We start from the raw sequence: 25098 nt of genomic DNA, 5'->3' as shown, positions 1-25098 counted from the left end.
CCCGGGGCAGTAACGGTTAATACAGGCTCAGAAACAAGAAGAGGTGAAAAACGAAGGGTTTACCAGTAGCTGTGGGATTCCCAGGCAACCCCCAAATCCACCTCACAGGGTTCCAGGCCCCACTCTCTCAGCAGTGTGATGTGGCTTCTCTTTCTTTCTTTTCCTCCCCCGCCCCACATCTTTATTCTTTCCTTCTTTTGGGGGTGGGTAGGTAAGACACGGTCTCATGTAGCCCAGGCTAGCCCTGTAGTACATGGGTTTACTATACCCAAAAATGGGTTACCAGGTTTCTACCCAGGACTTCTAATATGGAGCCCTGTTCTCGGTATTAGGGCAGGCTAACCTCTCCAGCAGGTAAGGCTTGCCTATCTCTCTGGAAGCTGTGACACTGCTGGAGCAGCACAGGTAAGGCACTACTTGTAAGGTCACTGGTGTGAGGGGGAAGGTCTGCAGTGGTTCTTAAGCAGACCACCCATGAGAATGGGTGGTTCATAAACATCTGCTAAAAACACCTACTGTGTGTCAGATGCTAGGTCCCTGCTCTTTAGTAAAGGTACTGTCTAATCGGGAAAGATGATTTAGAAGTTTAATGAAAACACAGTAGATTAGATCATAAATAAATGAATGTACGGTAGGCTCTGCGTGAACAAGGAAACTCAGAAGAGTTCTCTCCTTGAAAAGGAATTTCTAAGGTTTACTTATTTTATGTGTATAACCATCTCACCTGCACACATTGGCCTCTGCTCACCACAGGCATGCCCGGTCCCTGAGGAAATCTAAGAGGCAGTTCTGGATGGCTGTGAGCTGCCACATGGCTGCTGGGATTTGAACTCAGGACCTTCAGAAGAAAAGTCAGTGCTCTTAACCGCTGAGCCATCTCTCCAGCCTCAACAAGTGCTTTTAAATACCAAACCTTCTTTTGAGCCCTCTTAAGACAGTCCTTTCTGAGCCAGGCATGGGTGGTTGCACATCTTTAATCCCAACACTTGGGAGGCAGAGGCAGGGGGGATCTGAGTTCAAGGCCAGTTTGGACTCTTCAGAGGGAGTTGCAGGACAGCCAGGGCTGTTACACAGACAAACCCTAAGACCCTCCTTGCTGGGGGCAATGAGGAAGGCTTCTGAGAGGCAGAGACATGGAGGCAGGGTAGAGTTTTGAGAAATCTTTGCTCAGACAGAGACTAGGGGTAGAAGGAACAAAGCTTGACGAGGAAAAAATCAGCACAAGCCAGAGGTCAGCCGAGCACAGCCAGCAAGCCTTCTGAGTGATGCTGAAATGGGAACTGGAAGATCGCTGCACAAGCAGCTTCATCCAGTGTGCGGTTCCAGAACAATTACCTGCCTCATGGCTCAGAGGGCTGGACCATCACACGGGGAAGAGGAGTCTGGCCTGAGACCGGTCTATAAGTACAGGCTTGTGGGGGGAGGAACATTCTAGAAATGTTGTAATTGGGGGTGGGGGCGGGAGTTATCACTCTCATTTTCCAAAGGAGGAAAGAGAGGGAGGTCAGAGCGATGAAACGACTTGGCCTGTCACACAGCTAGCGGGTGGCACATCTAAGACTCCAGGACGGAGGAGCCCTGGCAGCTCAAAGATGGGCCAGTTCTGGGCAATGGTGGCACATGCTTGTAATCCCAGCACTTGGGAGGCAGAGGCAGGCGGATTTCTGAGTTCGAGGCTAGCCTGGTCTACAGAGTGAGTTCCAGGACAGCCAGGGCTATACAGAGAAACCCTGTCTCAGAAACAAACAAACAAACAAACCAAAGGGAAAAAAAGCCCCAAAAGATGGTGTCATCCTGCCTTTCAGCAGGTACTCAGGTGTACAGAGCAAATAGAGCCGAGGTTGGGTTTAATCAGGATGAGTGGCACTAGGGATCATAGATCGATTGGAGTCAGAGAGGATCCCCAGAACTTTCTCCTGGTCCCCAACTCTTTCTCCCAAGACCTAAACAGAGCACAGCAGGGATCTCAGAGAAGCAGAGGTGGGAACCATCTGCCCAGAGGGACTTGCTTTGTCCTTTGAAGGCAGATTTTGTTACACAAGGGGGCCTTATCGAACAGGGAAGAGCAAAGAGTTTTCAGACTCTGGCCGACTTTCTACTGCCAGCAGCCTCACAAAGGCCAGCTGAGGGCCAGGCTCAGCCCCTGTGGGGCAGTCCCTTTTAAATGACTCTCAGTGGGTGACGGGCACCAGAGAGATACCCCTGCCTGATAGGAAGCAGGGGCCAAGAGTGGTGGTTTTGTTTTGAGACAGAATCTTAGGTAGTCTAGAGAGGTCTTGGGATGACCTTGAGTTCCCTAACCTCCTGCCTCTTCCTCCCAAGGGTTAGAGCTACAGGTGTGAGCCGCGAAGCAGGGCAAATCAGTCACAGTTTTGGAGACTGTAGGGAAAAGAGAAGATGGAAAATTGAGATGGTTTGCAGGGTCCTGCCACCCCCACCCCCACCTCCCACCCCCAAAGCTGGCTTTTCGCAGATGCCAAAAAGCCCTCAGCAGAGTTAGGCATCAATCCCCTAGTTAATGAAAAGCAGGCAGAGGCCTGGGAGACTTAATTCCGCTCACTTAGGTCTAACCAGTCTGTTTGCCTTCCCAGCTAGCGTGGGCACTAAGTGTCTGCCCCACGCAGGCCTTGATACCTGAGCATTGAATCCCCAACCTTGGGTTGGGAGGTGGACTTAGGAATGAGAGCGGGTACCCCCGCAGCAGCCACCCACTGAAATAGTTCCGAGGTTTGCCACATTCCCCAGACCTGGCAGAAACTGCAAGGCACAGGAGAGGATTCTGGGTTCTAGAAAGTCTGGGCCCCACAGGTTTCCCTCCCCCCCTTAAGTAAACATTCCTCTTAGACTCAGAAAAGAGCAGAGCGGCGTGCTAGGGGAGGAACCCGCCTAAGGTTTATCGCTCCGGCAACTCCGGGTGATTTGTTGAGTTTAGACTCCAGGTTGTCATAGATGGAGGTACGCAAATACACAGCCAGACCGGGAGGTACGGGTCACTAGCTCCCTGCCCTCCTCCACCTGGCTATCCCCTAGCCTGTGACCAGCTGCCTCCCCTCCCCCTCGCGGGCGCCCAGGATTGAGCAAACACGCCCGGCCGCCTGCCCTGCTACCGGCTGGCTCCGACAGCGCTCCTGGCGATCCCCCAGGCAACTCGGCGTCACGAGAACCCGCACCCTGAGACCCAACGCTCTGCCCTCCCCCAGAGTCCCCAGGGCCCCTGTCAGGCCCAACAACCTCTCCCTTGGCTCTTGCGACTCGTCCCCTCCGGGGATACGGCGCAGTGCAACCAGACCCACTCAGTGCTCCAAAGACAGCGCAGCCCTCTCCCACGGGATCCCAGGTCCCCAGAGAAAGTGGCCGGAAAAAAAAAATCTTGTTTACTGGGCCAGAGAGGCCCAGCCTCAGCTGGGATTCGCTTCCCTCTTTCTGCGATTTCTTTTCAGCAGATTCCTGGGACTGGAGGAGAAAGGGTGGATCCACCGGGGCAGGGAGTGGGGGTGTGGTTCAGGGGAATCTGAATTCGTGGAAAGGTCTCCCGACTTCTGGAGAGACCGGACTCAGAGTCAGCAACAATGTGGCCAGGAGCGCACAGACCACAGGGATCCTGTTAAACACTACCTCGGGGAACAAAACTGAGAAGGCTAATTAGGACAGGTCACCACAGGGAACCGGGACGCGGGGAGGGGAGGCCGCGACGTAAGAAACTCGGGCGTGGGGTAGTCAGGCCGACAAAGACGCTGGCCAACAGTCCGCAGGGTTTCTGGACTCAGTCCACAGAGTTAGTGGCGTGCGCTGTGGCATTCCCTCGTGATCTTGGAGACTGGGCTCTTCAGGAAGGGTCACGCACGAAGGAGACGGATACTCCGTGTGTGCTGTGTCCACGTGTGCAAGCTTGCGAGGGGAGCCGTGACAAAGACGGACTTTGTGTCTTAGTGTGTTCCCAGCTCCAACCGGGAGCAGCGAACTGTGCCAGGCATGTGTCTCATGGGAAAGCCAGGACGAAAGTGACAAAGGTTGGGTGTCTGTCACGGGGAGACACGCCAAGGTGGCCACCGTGCGTCTGTGGGTTCGTGCGATCGCTGGGAGATGCAGCCCAGGGGTGTACTGGACTGCATCCTGAACAGCTTTCCGGAGAGAAAGGCGAGCTCAGAAAGTGAGTACGCGCAAGTGCGCGCGCGCCCGCGTGCGGGGGCGTGGCAGTAAACAGCAACAACCCACTCGTCAGTTTGGCCACAAACTCGAATCGCCCTTCCCAACCCGAAAGTGCGCAGTGGCCGAGCCTGGAGGTGAGTCGGAGGGGGCAGGGCCGGGCGCGCTTTGTTACTGGGGATTAGGATTGCGAGTACCTGGTGCGCTGCTGGCCCGGGAGGAGCGCCCGGAATGGAGGTGATGTCACGGTGATGCAGCCGGGCCCACCCTGGCGGAGAGAAGGGAACGTTGTGCCTGGGGAGGCGGGCGGGAGAGCGAGCCACTGAGCGCGCCCGGCTCAATCGGGGGTCCCTGGGAGGCAGGCTCCCCGCACTTCTGCTCAGGCCTGGTCACCTCCGCCAGAACTGTCTCTGGCCCAGCGCCCTGCTTTGAGTCCCTCCTACGCCTGCCGGCACCCTGCCTGGGGCCGAAGTTGGCTCTGAGCTCGGCGCCGGAGCGGGCTGGCTGCGCGTCCCAGGTAAGGGCTGCTGCCTCGGCGCTCCGCCCTTGCCATCAGCCGGCAGGAAGGGCTGGGTCCATCTGGCTGGGAAGGGGAGAGGGCCGAAGCTCCCGGTGGAAACCCAAGGGGCGGGCGACGATGCACCCACTCTGCAAGTTCGCACAAAGTTTCCAAACCCGAGCCAGCTGGAGACTTAATGGCTCGGGGAAGCCAGATTCTGCGGCCGGAGGTGTACGGCAAGAGATCTGATTGTCCGAGAGCCGTTCCTCTATCCACTTTCGCTGTGGGAGGCCACGGAGGGACTGTAGGTTGGCTTACTTTCCTTCTTTCACTGCAGTGAGTGGGGAGGGCGGGTTTCGGTGACCAGAGAGAGAGGGATTAGGAACGGAGAGCCTGGTCCTTTGCTCTTTTGGTTCAGACTTTCGGGGGCGTGAGAGCGTAGATTCAGCCCAGTTGGAATAGGGAGGTGAGGGCTCAGGATCTCTCCGCGGGAAGTTTGGAATTTCAGAGGCCTATGGCGCTTCTCCTTGTGGAGGCCTCGGTTCTGGATCCCACCGCTTATTCACCCCTGATTTTTCCAGAGCGCTTTCCGTTCCCACCTCGCGCCTACACGTTTACACTTACAAAGTTCTAAATCACTTAAGACTTCCACGATCTTGATTCTGAAGCACAGACACGAGAATATATAGAAGCGTGGCTTTGTACTCCTGGAGAACTCCATTCCCCAACAATGTCTGTTCTGTGGCTGGGAGGGAGTGCTGTTGGCGATGGGGGTGGGGCACATTCCAAGGCGGAGAGCAGACCCTTGATTGCTTAGAAGATCTAAGACTCAGCATGCTGGGGTATTTTGGTCCAGTGAAAGGGAGGACAGTAAAAGTGCTTTGACTCCTTCCATGCATTAGGATATCTCCAGGTCCTTTCTTACGGGGGGGGGGGGGGGGGGGGTTCGTGGACCAGCCCGCTGCTCAGAGGGCCAGAGGGCTGAGACAATAGGACTGACTTGTCCGAGACTGGGAAAAAGGAGGAAGTGGAGGATAAGAGGATGGAGGAAGGCTGGCCAAGGAAGGGTCCACCCAGCTTTCCAGGTCAGCTGCTGAGGGGACGCAGCCAGGGAGGAAGAAGGATGCTCTGTGGGTGTCCCTGGCGGAGCCGTCCCTGCATCCCAGATGGGGCCATGGTCTTTGGCCTCAGTCAAACTTTGTAGCTTTGATCCTACTTAGATAGCCTTCTTTCTCTCGGTGATGTGTGTGTGTGTGTGTGTGTGTGTGAGAGAGAGAGAGAGAGAGAGAGCCCACAGCAGGTACACTGAGAGCTATTTAGGCAGAGCTAGCTGGTCTCCCCTGTCTACCTTTTAGCCACCATCTTAAAAGGTAGCAGGCGGCTAAAGAACGGGCAGCGGCTGGTCTTGCAGAGGACTGGGATTCAGTTCTCAGCACCCGCGTGGTAGTACCAGGGATGCCCTTTTCTCACCTCCTTGGGCACCAGACACACATGTGGTACACATACAGACATACAGGCAAAATATTCACACACATAAAAAAGAAATCAAATGAATCTGTACTCCTGGACAGAAGGATTGGTCTGAGCTCCTGCTTCCTTCTCTCTTCAACTGTCTTGTTGTTGTTATTGGTGTTTCTGAAGACAGGGTCTTACTATGTAGCTAGCTCTGAAGGTCCTGGAACATACTACGTAGACAGGGCCGGTCCCAGACTCAGAGATCTGCCTGTCTCTGCTTCCATAGCTTTAAAGACACTATACCTAGCTCTCTTCCACTGTCTTGTTCACCTCAGGGACCTCTGTCCTATACAAGGGAGAGAGTCCAGTATAGCGTCCTAATTTCCCATCTTGACTGTGTCCATCCCCCCCAACCCCCATTCACACACTCTCTGTTTTCTGCGGAAGCAGACAAATGCGGCATTTTAGGGCAAGAATAGCACATCTCAGGGCAGCCCAGTTTTCCACGCTGGTGGTTTGGTGACAGAGATGAGACGTGAGGAACAGGTCAAGGCGGAAGCTGCTCCTCCTGTGGGAAAGGTAAGAGGAAGTAGGACAGGCTTGAACCATTCCCTAATGCTGGCCCCAGTGTCTGTGGGGACGCTGGGGACTTCACCTTCTCCCTCTTCCCTGGGGAAGGAGGCCAGGACCTTGTACTTGGATGTACGTGCCCACAGTGACCTACATCCCCAGCCGTGGGATGACCTGACTATTATCAGGTGTAAACCAGAAGTATAGCCTGTGACATCCTTCCAGTATCGCCCTAGTCCCCAGATGTGTGTGTGTGTGTTGGGGGAAGGGGCTGCAGGGGGGAGGGGTAGTGGCAAGAATCTCTCAGATCTGTCCATCACAGTGCTTCCTTTGGCCTTGCTCCTTAAACTGGGTGGACATTGGCTTCAGTAACTAGATTTCTTTGTGCTTTTGTGCCGGGCACATCTCTGAAAGCACGGCCCTGTTGATGCTAGGTTCAGTGTGGCTTGTAGGAGCTCATTTCCTTGAACAAGGCCCTCACTCCTGCCCACCACGGCTCACACACTCACCTTCGCTCACACACTCTCACCGCTCACATGGTTTTCTTTCTCTCGCTCAGAATATGGGGGCCAGACTCAGGATACTGACATCTATTATGGATTTTTAGCACAATTTATTTTTTTTTTTATTAATTTACCTCTATTAGCATTCTTTTTAAAAAAATATTAATTTCATGTGCACGGGTGTTTTGCACCAATGTATATCCGTGCACCATGTGTGTGCCTGGTACTCAGCGAGACCAGAAGAGCGTGTCATATAGTCCCTTAGAACTGGGGCTACAGATAGTTGTGAGCTGCCATGTGGGTGCTGGGAATCAAACTCGTGTCCTACGGAGGAGGGTAACCAGTGCTCTTAACCACTGAGCCATCAATCCAGGCTCCCAGCATTAGCCTTCTTGGTGCGTTTTTATTATTATTTCATTTATTTTCTTGGCTTATTTATGTGTGTGCAGGTACACATGGAGACCAGGGGACAACTTACAGGAATCACTTCCAGGTCCTGAGAATTAAACGTTGTCAGGCCAGGTGGTAAGCATCTTTACCACTGAGCCATCTTGTCTGCCCATTATTTGAATTTTTAATAGATTGTCTGTAAGCAGGCATAATAGTTATGAACGCCTTTAATACTGGCACTCAGAAAACAGAGAAGGATCTCTGTAAGTTAGAGGCCAGCCTAGTCTATAGAGTGAGTTTCAGGACAGCTAGAGCAACATAGGGAGATCCTGTCTTGAAATACACACACACACACACACACACACACACACACACACACACACACTTATTGTTATTTGTCAATTTCATGCATGTAAACAGTGCATCTTCTGCAGGTGCCTCTAGCACATTCCTCTCCCTACTTCGTGTTCTTTCTTTTTTTCCCTTGTTAATAATCCACTAAGCCTGTTGGAACATTGACTGATCTTGCTGGCTTGATCCTGTACTGGTAATAATGGCTGAGGTGAGTTCCTGGGTACAGTGGCCATCTAATGTCTGGAAGTCAGCCTTTCTGAGCACGCCTCCCATCCTCCGGCTCTTCACATTCTTTTAACCATGCCCTAGAATGTTCCCTGAGTGGGTCCACCCCCTCCCGTTTTCTTTTGTTTATGAGTACACTGTAGCTGTCTTCAGACACACCAGAAGAGGGCATCGGATCCCATTACAGATGGTTGTGAGCCACCACGTGGTTGCTGGGAATTGAACTCAGGACCTCTGAAAGAGCAGTCAGTCCTCTTAACCCCTGAGCCATGTCTCCTGCCCCCACCTTGTTTTTTGAGACAGGATCTCTCATTGAGCCTTGAGCTCACTCATTCCTCCGGTCTCCACATCCCCAGAACTGGGATTACAGGTGCGAACTTTACATGATAGTGGAGATCTAAACTCTGGTCCTCATGCTTACACAGCAAGCACTCACTGGCTGACATCTCTCTCCCCTTTTTGAGGTGTTGGGGGATCAAACTGAAGGCCTTGTGCATGCTAGATAGGTATACAAGCCACATCCCTTAATTCTCAATAAAGTCTTCTTGTCCTGTCTCTTCTTGCTCCCTCTCTGTCTTCCTGAGTACTTATCATAAATACCATATTTGTCTGTATCATTTTTTGCATACCTACCAATCTTATTTATTATCAGGCTAGCAACAGTATTTGACCATCTTTTTTGTTTGTTTGTTTGAGACAGGGTTTCTCTGTATAGCCTTGGCTATCCTGGAACTCACTCTGTAGACCAGGCTGGCCTTGAACTCAGAAATCCGCCCGCTTTTGCCTCCCAAGTGCTGGGATTAAAGGTGTGTGCCACCACCGCTTGGCGACCATCTTTGTATTTTCCAGAACTCTAAAAGCAATTGGGCCTTGTCTCCCGAGATACATAATAAATGCTGGCACACTGAGGATAATTACCTATTCATCTCCCAGCATTGGATTGAACCTAGGGCCCTCACATAGGATGGGCAAGCACTGTACTGCCTACCAGGTTATGTCTCCGGCCCTGATTGCTTTCCCTAAACCACTGGCCTGGGGAGGTGGGGTGAGAAAGCCTCCCAAGGGCTGATGCTTCTCGGCTGTCCTCAGGGTTCCATTCTAAATCTGTAGGTGCACCTCACATTCTAGCTGTTGTGTGATTACTAAAATGCTGGATATTTAGGATCCTTGATCTTGCTACCCATGAGTTACTCTCATGTGGCTGGGCATGACTTCCTCCCTACTGACTAAATACCGGTGACACTTATTGATTTACCAATATACAGTCTCCGTGCAGGGGAAGTGAACTTTTGCATTAGAAATGGAGACCAACTAGCTTTAAAAACAGTACTTATTTAGGAATACAGCTATTAATGTATTTAAGTATGCTCATAATTTTAGGAGTTAAAGCTAGATGGCTGGGGAATAACTAGGAAATAGATGGCTGAAGCTACATGACTTTGTATAAAAGATTTATTTATTTTATATATGATGAGTACACTGTTGCTGTCTTCAGACTCACCAGGAGAGGGCACCAGACCTCATGACAGATGGTTGTGAGTCACCATGTGGTTGCTGAGAATTGAACTCAGGACCTCTGGAAGATCAGACTGTGCTCTTACCCGCTGAGCCATCTCTCCAGTCCTAAGCTACATGGATTTTTATTTTACTTATTTTTATGTATGTGTGTGGGAGTTTATATGTACCACGTAAGAACCGTGGAGGACAGAACGGGGAGTTAGACCCCCAGGAACTAGAGTTACAGGTGGTTGTGAGCTGCTGTGTGGGTGCTGGAAACTCAACTCAGAATTTCTTGTGGCTCAGACTGATCTCTATTATGTAGCCAAGGATCTGGTGATCTTCCTGCCTCCACCTCCCAAATGCTGGGATTACAGGTTTGTATCACCATGCTGGGCCCTGGAATTTTTTTCAAGGGGCAAAAGCTGGCATGGCTTAAAGTGCTGTAATCCCAGCACTCTGGAGTTGAGGCAGAGGGACTGACACATATTTGCAGCTATTCCAGGCTATCACTTGAGATTCTCAAAATAAGTAAGTAAGTAAGTAAATTAATAAATAAGACAAAGAAGATTCAGTCACTAAGAGGACTGGTTACTTTTCCAGAGGACCCATTCAATTCCCAGCATCAACTTGGCTGCTCACAATCACCTGTACCTCAAATTCCAGAGGCTCTGACAGCCTCTTCTTGCCTGTATTATGCAACTGCATGGGTACAGTGGCAGGCAAAACACCCATACACATTTTTTTTTAGTAAAAAGCCAAAGAGGGGCATGGGAAAAAATGTGAAAAAAAGAGATCATATTTATAATGCTAATTTTATTTAAATTTGTGTGTTACTTTTCCTGTTGCCACAAAATAACCAACAAGAAGCCCACTTAAGGAAAGATTTGTTCTGGCTCAAGGGGGCTGGAACTTGAGGCAGTTGGTTACGTTGTATCTGCAGTCAAGGAAGCAGAGAGCAGTGAATGCTGTACTTGGCTCACTCCTCTTTCTCCTTGGAAACGTCAGCCAAGGGACTGGCGCCACCCACCTTTTAGGTGAATCTTCAGTCCAATTAACCTAATCTAGATAAACTCTCACAGCAACGCTCGGGCTTGCGTCATTTCCTCTGATTTCATGATTTTTTTTATTTATCAGTTATGCTTAGAAATTTTCTACCAAATGGAACTTGAATTAAATAAATGGGCGTTGGAGGAGAAAGCATTAAGTAACATAGTGCCGTGTCTTTCCTGGCCACTAGTGGATGCCATCATCCAAAGAAGGCTTGGTTGTTGGCTTCAGGGACCTTCCTCCTGGTTAGGCAGGAGAAATACTTCATTCATTCATTCATTCATTCACTTACTTACTTATCTTTCCTCTTTTTCTTTTCCATGTATCCCTGGCTGGCCTGTAACTAACTATATAGATGAAGCTGACCTCAGGCCTACTTACCTCTTCCTCTCAAGTGCTGGGACTGAAGGTGTGAGCCACCATGCCTGCTCAGCTAGAACTAGTTTCTTGAACACATAAGATGACTTACAGAGTTTGGGGGCTTTATAATAGTTTCTTTTAGAACCTTTAAACATTCTGTGATAGATCTCTGTTTTTCCATGGCCAAAACAACATTATAGAAGAAAAAGTTTATTGGAGTTAGCTTGTAGTTTCAGAGAGTGGGAGTCCATGGTCCTGGTGGAGAACTGGCCAGCAGGCAAGCAGGCTTGGGGCTGGAGCAGTAGCTGAGAGGTCACACCCTTGTCTTCAAGGAGGAGGCACAGAGATCTGACTAGGGTTGGCCTGGACTTTTGAAAACTTCAATCCCACCCTCAGTGACACACCTTCTTCTGCCAGGTCATACTTCCTAATTCTTTTCTGTTGCTAGAGGGAACAAGTATTCAAATATAGATGCCTAAAGGGGACATTCTCATTCAAACCATTACATTTTCAAGTAAATGTAAAGCTTTGAATGGAAAATGGAAAATTTGAGGAAGTGTGCCTCTTTGGGGTGGGGGTGGGGTGGGGCACCAAGCATTGATGGAACCTAGAATTTTGTACACATAGCAGGGAAGTGTTCCACTATTGAGCTTTCTCCCTAGTCCCCCAGATTTGATCTTGAATTTCTCTTCACAAGTAGCACCCTTCACATCATACAGAGAAACTCTTCAGGGCAGCTAGCTTTGGTTTTCTCCTTTGGCACAGATCTGTAACATTCAGTACGGCTATGGTGAGCAAGTAGGGTGATCTGTTACTTATCTGGTGTTAACAAAATAGCAAAATAGGCTGTTTCCCCCTTTCCACTCCAGTGTCTTTACATCTTCCATTAAAGGCTAATCCCCTTAGGGTCTTGTCTTTCCCCAGTTCTTGAGTTCTCTCTCTCTCTCTGTGTGTGTGTGTGTGTGTGTGTGTGTGTGTGTGTGTGTGTGTGTGTGCGCGCGCGCGCATATGTGTTTGCTTTTGCTGTTAAGGTTGGTCAATTAGTTTGTTTTTGTGTTTTTGTTTTTTTTTTGTTTTTTTTTTTCTGAGATGGTTTCTCTGTGTACTCTTGGCTGGCCCAAAGCCACTCTGTAGACCAGGCTGGCTTCAGACTCACAGGGATCCTCCTGTCTCTGCCTCTGAGATTAAAGGTGTTTATTGCTGACTCCTGCTCCTCCCACCCCACCCCTTTTTCTTTTTTGGATTTTGGTTCCACCCACCCACCCAGACAGGGTTTCTCTGTATAGCTCTGGCTGTCCTGGAACTCATTCTGTAGACCAGGCTGGCCTCGAACTCAGAAATCCACCTGCCTCTGCCTCCCAGAGTACTGGGATTACAGGTGTGCGCCACAACCACCCGGCTCTATTTTTCTTTTTTAAAAGACTGACTTTTATTTTGTGTATGAGTGTTATGCCTGCACTACATATGTAGTATGTCTGTGCTCCATCTGCATACCTTGCTGGCAGAGGCCAGAAGGGGTGGTCAGATTCCCTGGAGTGGAGCTACTGGTGGATGTGAGCCATCACGTAGGTGCTGGGAACCCAGCTGGGTTCTCTGGATGAGCCGCTGGTGCTATTAGCCTCCAAGCCATCTCTACAGCCTGCATCTGCTTATGTTATTCCCATCTTTATCTTTAGTACTGAAGTAGACAATGAACTCTAGAGGCTGAAGCGTAAAGTGTAAAAGTGAAAAACCAAAGCCAGTCTTGCCATCCTGTGCCTCTGATCCTAGGAGAGACTGAGTCAGAGTCAGCTGGGGTTGTGTAGTGAGTTCTGGCCAGCCTGAGCTACAGAGCAAGACCATGTCTTATGAGTAAACAAACAAACAAACAAACAAGAAAGGGGCACATAAAAAAACTAAGGAAAGCAAGCCAGGAAGTAGCAACCTCTTTTTGCGGGAAATATTAAAAAAGAACGGCCAAGTTCCAGCGCACCAACCAGCTACTCTCTGCCCGCCAACTCTCCGGCTGGGCCAGAGCTCCCTTCGCTGGCTGCCACACGAGCCCCAGCAAGGACCGCCCACCCTGTGATCAGCCGCCACAACACCTAGCAACCCGATAGAAAGGAAACTCTTGACGCTTATAATTAACCAATCAGATTTATGTATCAATAAATTCTCAATTCACAAGATGCCAATACGATAATTTCAGAACCAATTGATAATGATAAAAGCTACCCATCTATATTAGACAAATTATATCCCAATTATTCCATCCTTTAAGATATCGTAACTACCTGTGGCTATTTAAAACCATGTGGGATCAGAATCTTCTTCCACCTCCATCTTGACTTCCCCCGTCTCCTAAGAAGCTGTCTCTGCAACTCTTAGCTCCGCCTCCCTTTTCCCTGTCCAATCACCGGCCTTCCGCTGCACTATTATTTTAATGTAATTGGACAGAGCCTCCATAGTCTCTGCTTCATTTCCTGTCTCCAGGTTCCTGACTTGGGTTCTTTTGATGGAATGTGGTCTGTAAACCAAGTAAACCCTTTCCTCCTCAAGTTGCTTTTTGGTCATCCTGTTTTACGAAGCAACAGAAAGCAGACCGGAACAGCTGAGAAACTAATCTTCAACTATTTCTTCTCCTAGCTGTAGGTTATTCCTGCCATAGGAGCTTGTTAAGTTCTTTTGGTTGAATGGAGGAACACATGGCTACATGGCTGTATGAATCAGCGTTCTCTAGAAAACAGGACTTACAGAATGAATATGTATATATATACATATATATATAATGTATATAATGAATGTATATATATATGGCTTACAGGCAGTGGTCCAGCTAGTCCAACAATGGCTGTCTACCAACAGAAGGTCCAAGGATCCAGGAATTCAGTCCTCGAGGCTGGATATCTTGGCAGGTCTTCAAGTGAAAACCAGTGAAGGAATGGACTTGCTGGTGAGAGTGAGGGCAAGCAGGCAAAGAGAAAGAGCTTCTTCTTCCGTGTCCTTTCTGTAGGCTCCCAGTAGAAAGCATGGCCCAGATTAAAGCTCTTCTCGCTTCAAAGATTCCGGTTAGAAGTGGGTCTTCCCACTTGAAATGATTTAATTAAGAAAAAAATTAGCCGGGCAGTGGTGGCGCATGCCTTTAATCCCAGCACTTGGGAGGTAGAGGCAGGTGGATTTCTGAGTTTGAGGCCAGCCTGGTCTACAGAGTGAGTTCCAGGACAGCCAGGGCTACACAGAGAAACCCTGTCTCGAAAAACCAAAAAAAAAAAAAAAAAAAAAAAAAAAAAAAAATTCCAGGGCTGGGGAGATGGCTCAGACGTTAAGAGCACCGACTGCTCTTCTGAAGGTCCTGAGTTCAAATCCCAGCAACCACATGGTGGCTCACAACCATCTGTAATGATATCCAACACCCTCTTCTGGTGTGTCTGAAGACAGCAACAGTCTATTTACATATAATAATAATATCTTTTTAAAAATCCACTTTAATGTGCCAGGGTGGAGGGATACCTGGGTTTGGTTGGCCTTTATCCTCTCAGAGGAGAAGGAAAGGGGGAGATGGGGGAGGGACTAAGGGAGGGGCTGACCAGGAGTTGAGGACAGTGATTGGCACGTGAAGTGAATAAATAAAATAGAAGGAGAAGAAGGGGAAGAAAATGATGATGATTACTCACAGGTGTGCTTAGCCATTTGGATATTAGTTAATTCTAAATGTTGTCAAGCGGACAACCAAGAGTAACCATTGCCATAAACTTCGGCATTTCCAGGACTTAGTTAACAGGCACCATATCTGACCTGAGCCCTGGAAGTCCCAAGGCAAAAAGGACAGTGGGGAGTGGTGGTGTGTTTGGCTTCTGGCTACTAGAGCTCAGAGAATATTTAAAGACAGGTTTTAATGGGTTAAGGAGGGCACTTGAAAGTTAGATTTCAAGGTTTATTTTTTTATTGTATGTTTATATGTGTTGTGCCTTCATGAATATACATGCATTATATGTGTACAGAGCTTGAGGAGCCTGGAGTCAGACCCCTGGGACTGGAAGTCAGAGATTGCTGTGACCCCTCATGTGGGTGCTGGGACTCAAACTTGGGCCCTCTGGGAAGAGCAGCCAGCATTCTTAACCTCTGGGCCATCTCCCCAGCAGTTAAGAAGTTTCCCCTTTCCCATGGCTAGGAAGAGGGCTGGCAGCTGGGTGTGGTCGTTTATACCTTTAATCTTAGCACTTGGGAGGCTGAGGCAGGCAGATCTCTGTGATTTCCAGGTCAGCCTGATCTAAAAAGCGAGTTCCAAAACAGCCAGGGCTGTAGTTATACAGAGAAACCTTGTTTCAAAACAACAACAACAAAACAAAGACAGGAATAGGGATGACAGATGAGTCTCATCTTTCCACCCAGATAAACTTTCATGACTTTTAGGTCAATGATTCTGAAGAGCTGGTGAGATGACTCCGTGGTTAAGAGCACTGACTGCTCTTCCGGAAGTCATGAGTTCAAATCCCAGCAACCACATGGTGGCTTATAACTATCTATAATGAGAAACAAATAATAATGATAATAATAATAATGATAATAATAATAATAATAACCACCTATGGGCTGAGCAAACAGGGCTGGAGCAAGAGGGAGAAAGGAAAGCAGGGAAAAAGAAAACAAACAAAAAAAAAACAACACTTGTTATTCTACTAGAGGACCTACTTTCAATTCTTAGCACCCACATATTGGCTCACAACCAACTGTAGCTCCAGTCTCAGGGATCCGACACCATCTTCTGGCCTCCACAGGCACCGGGTACACATGGATGCACAGACATACTTGCTACCAGAACACCCATACACATAAAATACAATTTTTAAGATTAAAGATAACATAAGGGGTCTGAAGCTTAGAAGAACGTGTCTCCTGATTGACTCTTTTTCAGGATGCGGGGCACGGGTGAGAAGAAGAAATACCGTGCTCACTGATGCCTGACCTTGGAGGACTGATTTTGTCTGTTCTTCCTGTCTCTAGGGACCCAGCTGAAGCCGGGCCTGGGAGCCAGGATGGCCACCCGCAAAGCCTTGCTGATGTGCCTAGGTCTGCCTCTCTTCTTCCCAGGAGCCTTGGCCCAGAATCATGCCCCACCTGGCTGCAGCCCAGACCTGGATCCTCTCTATTACAACCTCTGTGACCGCTCGGGGGCCTGGGGCATTGTCTTGGAGGCGGTGGCCGGAGCGGGCATCATCACGACGTTTGTGCTAACCATCATCCTTGTGGCCAGTCTGCCATTTGTGCAGGACACTAAGAAGCGGAGCCTCCTGGGGACCCAGGTGTTCTTCCTGCTGGGCACCCTGGGCCTCTTCTGCCTGGTGTTCGCCTGTGTGGTGAAGCCGGACTTCTCTACCTGTGCCTCTCGCCGCTTCCTCTTCGGGGTCCTGTTTGCCATCTGCTTCTCCTGCCTGGTAGCCCACATCCTTTCCCTCAACTTCCTATCCCGGAAGAACCATGGGCCCCGAGGCTGGGTGATCTTCACCGTGGCTCTGCTGCTCACCCTCGTGGAGGTCATCATTAACACCGAGTGGCTGATCATCACCCTGGTACGCGGAGGGGGCCAGGTTAGCGTCCTGGGCAACGGCAGTGCCGAGTGGACCGTGACCTCTCCGTGTGCCATCGCCAACATGGACTTCGTCATGGCCCTCATCTACGTGATGCTGCTGCTGCTGGGGGCCTTCCTGGGAGCCTGGCCCACCCTGTGTGGCCGCTTCAAGCGCTGGCGGAAGCACGGCGTCTTTGTGCTGCTCACCACAATCCTCTCCATCGTCATCTGGGTTGTATGGATTGTCATGTACACCTACGGCAACGCGCAGCACCAGAGCCCCACCTGGGATGACCCCACGCTGGCCATTGCCCTTGCTGCCAATGCCTGGACCTTTGTCCTCTTCTATGTCATCCCTGAGGTCTCCCAGGTGACCAAACCCAGCCCAGAACAGAGCTACCAGGGGGACATGTACCCGACCCGAGGGGTAGGCTACGAGACCATCCTGAAGGAGCAGACGGGCCAGAGCATGTTTGTGGAGAACAAGGCGTTTTCTATGGATGAGCCAGCCTCAGGTGCGGCAAGACCGTCGGTGTGTGTGTGTGTGTGTATCTTTGTGGGGTGTGTCTGTGTGTGAGCATAGACAGTATCTCAAGTGGCCTAGGCTGGTCTTGAACTCACTATGTAGCTGAGGCTGGGTCTTGGAACTGATCCACTGATCCTTCCTTCTTCCAGCTGCTGGGATTATAGGTATATGCCAGCATTTCCAGCTTTTGGGGTTTTTGTTTGTTTGTTGTCATTTGTTTTGGTTTTTGAAACAGGGTTTCTCTGTGTAGCTTTCTTTGGCTGGCCTGGAACTCAGTCTCTTGACTGTGTTCTGTGTGCTGCCTCTGCCTCCCGAGTGCTGATATTAAAGGCATGTACCACCAATACCCAGCATTCCAGTTTTTGGTTTTTAGAATTTCTTTCATTCATCCATTCATTCCTTTATCTATCATTTCTTTCCTACCGTGTGGGCTCTGGAGACTAGACCCAGGTTGTCAGGCTTGGTGGCAAGTGCCCTTACCTGGCTGTGGCAACTTTAATCCCATGTCTTTTACTGCTGGGCAGGGAGCCTTTCTCTTGAGAAAAATGTCTGCAATTTTCTGCTTTAAAACCCCTGCATCTGGGGATGTAGCGAGTAGGCAGTGGGAGCATTCTTGTATCGCATACCTGAGACCCTAGTTCAGTTTCCAGCACCACAAACAGAAATTCAGTTTATAGGCAATGGGCATGCTAGAGTCAGAAATCTGGGGTCTTCTGTGTACACTGCGTGGCCCTTACACTTCCTGTTTTGTGGAGGGCGGTGACACATGTAGTCTGTGATCTTCCTCCATGGAGATGACACTTTCCCCACCCTGGGGTGGCTTCTGGCACACAGAGGCATTAAGGTGTCATTAAGGAAGCCAGAAAGACAGAGGACCTGGGCAGGCGCTGGGAGGCGTAGCAAACCCTGCCCAACCCTTGCTCGTCCCTCCGTACTTGGTCAGCGGGCCGGAGAGTTCTCGGTCTTTTTCTTCTCATAGAGTTACTTCTAGGCTTCTAAGTATTGTATTTATTTCGTTCCCTCACCCCCACCCCGAATGGAAAAATCAATAGCATGAGCTAGCTCGTAGGAGTCCAGCACAGGCTGTAGGGTCCCTCAGCCCTGCAGGAGACAGTTAAACTCTATATACCTGGCCTCCTCCGGCTGGTTAGCAGCTCTCCTCCAATACCCCAGCAGCGCCCAGCATGGGAAACCCACACCAGAAGGAGCAGAGAGTTACAAATCTGTCTGGGTGCTTGCCAGGGGTCCCAGGATAGGTGGAGCGCCTAGGCTCTCTGGCTGAGCCTTGTGTGGCTATATAGTGACACCATAGCCACCCATTCGCTGTAAGGTCATGAACACAAAAAGCTGTGGGGTTTCAGCTGTATTTCCTTTCGCGCCTGGCAGTGTGGGTCCGTGATGGTAGAGATGGGAGCTGGAGGCTGGCCATCTTGGAAGGCAGCCCAAGGCCCGTGTGCCCCCTCTTGGCCTCGGGCCCTGAGGGTGGACAGGGATGTGAGGGTTGCTGATGGCATGTTTTTCTGAGCTATAGGGGAGGAGGAGGGTGCGTGTGTGTGTGTGTGTGTGTGTGCGCGCGCGCGTGCACGTTTCCCACAAGCAGGAAGCCCTGCAGTACTTTTTTGTACATCTAAACAAAAGTGCACCAGATATGGGAAGGGGCACCAGGTTCACTGACTCACTCACAGGTCACTACTCTGGGGTTGGGGCCCCAGGGCCCCATTTCCCTATGCTCAGGCGAGTTGCTTGGGGTCGGGGAGGGGGAGACAGACAGGAATGAGAGTCCTGAAATCTTCAAATTTGAGCTTGTTTTCCCTACAGGGAAGAGACCGGTGTCACCTTACAGTGGCTACAATGGACAGCTGCTGACCAGCGTGTACCAGCCCACGGAGATGGCCCTGATGCACAAAGGCCCGGTGAGTGGGTCTCACAGGGTCCTGTGACCTGGCTGATAGCCACAGAGCCCAGACTTCTTTTTCTGTTGTAGAGAGGCTGCATAGGCCATGAGTATGTGGCTGGGTGGAGGTATTAGGGTAGGGTGAGCTTCTGTGGCATTAACCCTACCAACCCAGGGCACCAGCACAGTGCAGTGGGACCTACCCTGATCACTGGCATCACCCACAGCCTGAGGCCCAGGCATGGTGGCACATACCTGTAATTCTAGCACTACAGGAGGCAGAAGCAGGAGGCTCGGGGTCCAAGGGCAATCTTTGGCTACAGCCTGCACCACCAGCCTGGGCTATAGGACACCCTTTGACGTTATACCTCCCCTGAGCTCTGAGAGCAGTACTCCATTAACTGTGGGGGCTGTGGGAACAGGAAGGAGGTGAAGTAGACACCCACTCCATATGTGGCCCTCCCCTCTGCTGGCAGTGATTGCCAGAGAGGTCAGCGACCTGCCTTGGCAGGATTCTGGGAACAGGAAGCCAGGAGGTCAGCAGGGTGCAGTTCCCATCCGTTCTGTTCCCCACCTCTCCAGGCTGGGAGCAGGGGATGGCTGCCTGGTGTGTCTGAGACTTCCAGCTCCTGCTCTCTTCTAAGCTGCACCCTGGAGCAGACCCCGGGCGGTTTCCATTCACAGCCCCCCCCCCCCCCCCCCCCCCCCGGTCACCGGCGTGGAGTCGGCCCAGCCTCTCTCCCAGTTTGGAGGGTGAGCTGAACTGGACTGTGGTTCCTGCTTCATTTGCACACTCCGTGGTCCAAAGACCCTCAGAGTGAGCAGCAAACTTGCTGACAGTGCAGATTAGGTCTGAGGTGGATGTGGAATTGTGACTTCTGTGCTGATGACAATGGGGTGGGGAATCTGGAATTGGGGGGTGCTTGACATCACCTGGTAGATTAGGTTCTACCTAGAAGGGAGTAACTCCCCAAGGCGGATCTATAGGGGACTTCGGGGCTTTCCCATTCTAGTAGTTAAACATTTTCCAGTTTATCTCAGGATGGGGCCCAGCTAGGGAGTGGAGCTCAACAGGGTGGGGGTGGGGGTGCTTGACAAACACTCCTGATAATTTTGGTGCCTTCCTGAGTTGAAGCTCCCAGATCTAAGTATCCTAGACAGCCAGAATGGTTGGCTATTCTAGGAAGGGACACACCACGACCACCACCACCACCACCCACATGCGTGCGTGCACACACACACACACACACACACACACACGATCCTGGCAGCTTCAGAGCTTTGCGGTAACATCTCATACATTGTGATAAGACAGGCGGGACCACCCCAGGGGGTCATGTTCTTTCCAGCCAGAACATTTGAGGCCAGATTTCTATGAACCAGGACCTAGCAGAAGGGTAGAAGGTATTGCGGTGACATTTTAGGGACTCGGGTAAGACACTTGGAGGAAGGGAGTTTATGCACATTAGCAGCCAGGCAGTAGTGTTTCAGTGTGAGCCGTCTCTCCACAAGTCCTGAGGTTTCCCCAAGCACCTAGGAGCAGGAACTCAGAGACAGGGTCTCCTGGGAAGCCCTGATGTGGTCAGGGACCTTCTTCTCTATGCAGAAGGCCAGTTCTCTATTTCCAGAGGTAGAGTCATCTGTTCCATCCTGCCAGCAGGACCTTGGAGGAATGGGGGTAGAGCGGTCAAGAAGTGGGAGCTGGCAGGCACAGCCCTGCAGGAAGCTGGGTATTTGTGCTTTTGCCCTGGCGGAACCTGGCTCCCAATGCCCTGACTGTGAGACCGCCTGTTCTTCCTTCCAGTCCGAAGGTGCATACGACGTCATCCTCCCACGGGCCACCGCCAACAGCCAGGTTATGGGCAGTGCCAACTCAACCCTGCGAGCCGAAGACATGTACATGATCCAGAGCCACCAGGTGGCCACACCACTGAAAGACGGCAAGATCTCTCAGGTCTTTAGAAATCCCTATGTGTGGGACTAAGGCAGCAGCTGTGGCCAGGAAGAAGCGGGCTGATTTAGTGAGGGCCCTAGGGACCTGGTTTGGGTGAGGGACCACTAGGGACCCTGTGCTCTGTGGTTCCCTTCCCTCCTCACTGGCTCAGGGTAGCTTATGCCTCAGGGTCAGATCCCCTGATCTGTCGACATTTGGGTGGGTTGTTCTTGAGCGACCCTCCCACTCAGTATTTGTGGAGTCCAGGCACCTGCCCTGTTTCATGCCAGGGCTACCTTTGGCGATCTAACTCTATCCAAATAGTGTTCTGCTTGGGATGGTGGCTGGTTCTATGCCTACACTCTCCGGTGACACCTACAAGCCTCCATTGAGCTCAGAGAGAATGCCTTGGGCTGGATCTTGCTCCTCTGTGAGGAGTAAGGGTGCCTAATAAATACATTTCTGCTTTATTAACTCTTGCTTTGGGCTTGTGGTTTCTGACCCGGTTCTCACTTCCCGTGATTCCTTGCTTTCACCAAGGGGATCAGTGGGCCCTCTTTCTTCCTTATATTCAGTTCTTATAAGGGGTTGATGCTTTTTGGGTTCCTGTGGTGAGGGGCTGGCGCCTCCTCTGGGGAGGGCTCTCCAGTATGTCTGCCATTGATTACCATCAGAATGAATATCTGGGCTCTTCACATCTGGGTGCAACCCTACACCTGGGAATATCCAACCTGGGTCTCATCTTCCACTGGCTATATTAAGAGACAGAATGAGGGAGGCAGACCCACCAGGGGGAAGGAAATTCTAGGGTTAGTGGGAAGATCCGTTCATCTTGGCCTCTCCCACAGGAAGTTAGCATCCTTTAGAAGGCTGCCATTCTGAGCCAGGTTCTGAGATCATGATTCATGGCAAGGGTAGGTTGGCTTGCAGTGGGGCCTGAACTGTTTGTAATGGTGGGTCACAAAGACAGGCAGTCAGGCCAGGCCTGGTTGGTTCAAGGGTCACAGCATCCATGTGCTTAACATTTGGGGATCAGTAAAAGCCTTTCCCCAACAGCTTGGGCTCATTTCCATGGATGGTGGGTATGGGGGAATGTGTGTGTAGGAGAAGACAACCAACAGGACAAGACCAGTCTTTCCATGCATTTCCAGAGCCCAAGTCTCAGAATGCTGCCACTGCAGGTTATATGCAACCTTAAGGGTAGTTGTCCCAACCTCTTTTACAGTAAGCAAAGTGATCCAGTCTGACCACAGGGCCTCTAGGTGGCTGGATCAAGACTGGCCAGACTGATGTCCCCAGCTTTTGTCCTTGGCCATCTCTGGGATAAGCCAGACCAGAGCCTGAGCTCTGAGCTGCCTCTATTCCTTATGGATGGGACAATGTTCTGACCTTTGGATGCCAGGTCCAGGTTGTTCAAGGGGACTTGAGAGCCGGCCCATCCTGCTCTCAAGTGGTTGGAAATGTTTGTCCCCAACTAGCCAGAAGCTATTTTCTGACACCAGTTGTAAGGGGAAAAAATAGGTTTTTTGTTGTTGTTGTTGAGAGAAAAGGATTATTGGAAGAAGACTCTAGACTTCTCCCAAACTTCTATATTTAGATGGTGTTGCTCCCTGAGGACTGACCGAGACTTTTAAAAAATTTCTTAGTACAGTTCAGTACTTGGGCTATGAGCAGTAGAATCTCCCTCCCTTTTGACTCTTGTTCTTTCTGGTTACTTTAGGATCAGTCCCCGAAAAATAAAACAAGATGGTAGCTGCCCTCTTCCCTGGACCACACCTCATCCGGATCCCTCATTGCTCTGCCTCCCGCTGAGCAGGGCCCAGCTGCTTTCCCATCTTTGTCCTTGGAGCTGGGAGGGACCAGAGGCCACCAATTTGAAGCAGTGGACTGAGTGGGGACCTTGGGATAGGCCTGAAGCTTATGACTGGTGCTCATAGGGCCACTGTCCCTTGCCCATCCCAGCCTCCTGGTACCCAAGAAACTGCAGCTACAGGGAGTTCACTGTTGACTCCCATTTCCTGCCTTAACACATCCCTCAGGTCACAGAGACTGTGTCCCCACGTGGTTCTCCAGGTTAGTGTCCCGCTGTGAGCATCAGGTGTGTGACAGACCTCCTTGGCCATGTTGGTCACATGTCAGTGTGTCTCACAAGGCTCGCCAGGTGAATCTTTGTGAGTCTCTGGAGACAAGCCACAACAACAGAAGTTGTCTCTTGCCCTACTTAGGGCCTGCTGCACTTTCTAGACTGGAAGGTCACCGACTAGGTTTGGCAGGCTGTTTCTCATGACCTGAGGGTCCCAGGTCCCAGCACCTTTGAACCTGGACTGAGCCTGCTATACCTTCAGTGGGTTGTGTACCCTCACCAGGGCAGGGCCAGTCTGCCTGTTCTGTCCTCCCCACTGCCCATCACCATTGGAGATGGCAGTTACACTCATTCCCACCTGGGGGAGCTTTTGTTGTCCAGCCCTGCCACACAGAAAGCCCACATCGGAGTTGAAGAGCCAGTGGGCCCCAGTGGTGCTAGGGCTTTGCACCATTTCTGTCTCAGTTAATCCCCTGGCTGAATCTCCCCCGTCTTTTTGGCTTCTGTGCCAGCTCCCGGCATAGCTCCAGGGACAGGTACAGATGTGGATGTTGCTGAATTAACCTGGATCTCACAGGTTCTGAAGGTACCTGCTTGGGCTACCTGGACATATGTGGTTGGGGTCTGGGAGTACCCTTAGGAGACGGTGGGTGGGAGTCAGGGCTGCATTCTCAGGGTGAGTTGAACCTTGCCTGTGTCTGACTGGTGGGCTGTGGGGTCCAGGACTGCAGATCGCTTATGGGAAGATGTCTTAAGTTTCTACCTCAGCTTGGGCAGCAGATATCCTTGGGACACCTGGACATGCTCTGCCGCTCTCATCATTAAAGGAGTGTCCTTGGCCTTTGGACATGCACCCGAGGGACCTGATGGCCACCCAGGTCAGAGAGGACCATTTTCAGTCCTGCAAGCTGCTGGCACCAATGGCTGAGATGGTGCCATGGTACTAGACCCTGGAATTGAGATCTTCAGAGCATCGTCCTTCATTTTACTCTTGGGTAGCAGACAGAGCCTCTTCTGCTGTGCGCCACCCCCCCCCCCCAATGTGTTCTGGGACCTGGCCCTTAGCTCTGCTTAGTGCCAAGGTAGGGGTAAAGATGAGTGGATTCCCCGGAAGGCACCCCATGCCTAGTGCTCATGCTGTCCCCAAAGCCCTGTGCCTTTTATCATTGGGTGAAAGGTTCCCACAGCGTAGGACTATACCTCCGAATGTGACTCCTCCTGCCTTGAGCTCTGAGGAATGAGGATGCTCAATCCTTCCACAAAGGAACGGGGGTCTCCATGTACCTCACGCTGTTCTTGATCTAAGATCTGCTGCAGTATGCAAGGGACTAGTTTGCTGTCTTAAGTGAGTCCTTTAGGACTCTGAAAGCTCCAGATCCCTAGGTGGGTAGCCCGTGGTGGGTGTGGCTGTGTTTATAGCCCAAGTCCTGCCTGCAGCTGAAGCTGAGGAGGGATGGGCTCAGGTTACCCTGTGTGGTAACCCTTCTGTCTTTTAGTTGCGGTTCCAGTGGAGAAGTACTTTTTTTGTTTTAGGAGGGGTGGGGGCCTCCCAATGAACAGCTCTGTATCATACACAAGCCTTTAATGGGAGAGAGACATCAAGTAGGTCCAGACTTGACCCAAGCTCATCATCTGCAGGCCGCTATTCCTTGATAGATGTCACACCGACACTGTTAAATCCTGTAGTGGGTGTAAAGGGAGGGTCAACCTTGTAACTACTCAGAATTAAATGACTGCCCTTTCTTTGGGAGGGGTTACTGCCTCTGTTCCTGTGTGTGTTTCTACTTGATTGTGGAATGTCTTGTCAGCTGGCCTGCCTGCCTCTCTCTCCCCATCCCCCATCTCTGCTACAACAGGCAACAGCTGTTTAATTGCAACTAACTAACTTCTCTCTGATTAGCGATTTTAAGGGAGAAAGCCAGACCTCCAAAAGACTTTTGAATTCTAGGCTGGACAGTGTTGCATGCCTTTAATTAAGAACATTGGAAGACAGAGGCAGACAGATCTTTGAGAGTTCCAGACCAGCCAGCACTACATAGAAGAACAAAACAAAACAAAACAAAGC

At 50.8% G+C, this 25098-nt stretch overlaps 1 protein-coding gene across 4 annotated transcripts; it reads left to right on the top strand.

Moving 5' to 3' along the window:
* The first annotated feature begins 3603 nt into the window (after positions 1-3603).
* On the top strand, positions 3604-24799 carry Gprc5c (G protein-coupled receptor class C group 5 member C). 4 transcript variants are annotated; one of them, XM_052196049.1, is made up of 5 exons: positions 3604-4283; positions 16033-17112; positions 18942-19036; positions 20822-20971; positions 22671-24799. In XM_052196049.1, the coding sequence occupies exons 2-5, from the start codon at positions 16065-16067 to the stop codon at positions 22701-22703; spliced, it is 1326 nt and encodes a 441-aa protein (XP_052052009.1). In that variant the 5' UTR covers positions 3604-4283; positions 16033-16064; the 3' UTR covers positions 22704-24799. The 4 variants fall into 4 exon arrangements, with proteins under 4 accessions (XP_052052009.1, XP_052052011.1, XP_052052010.1 ...); XM_052196051.1 differs by lacking the exon at positions 3604-4283 and adding an exon at positions 4359-4383; XM_052196050.1 differs by lacking the exon at positions 3604-4283 and adding an exon at positions 4437-4663.
* The last annotated feature ends 299 nt before the right edge of the window (positions 24800-25098 follow it).

Source organism: Apodemus sylvaticus, chromosome 10 (assembly GCF_947179515.1).
Source record: "Apodemus sylvaticus chromosome 10, mApoSyl1.1, whole genome shotgun sequence".
In the NCBI taxonomy this organism is placed as follows: Eukaryota; Metazoa; Chordata; class Mammalia; order Rodentia; family Muridae; genus Apodemus; species Apodemus sylvaticus.
The sequence above is the reverse complement of the archived record's forward strand: the minus strand, read 5'-3'. Positions and strand labels throughout refer to the sequence as shown.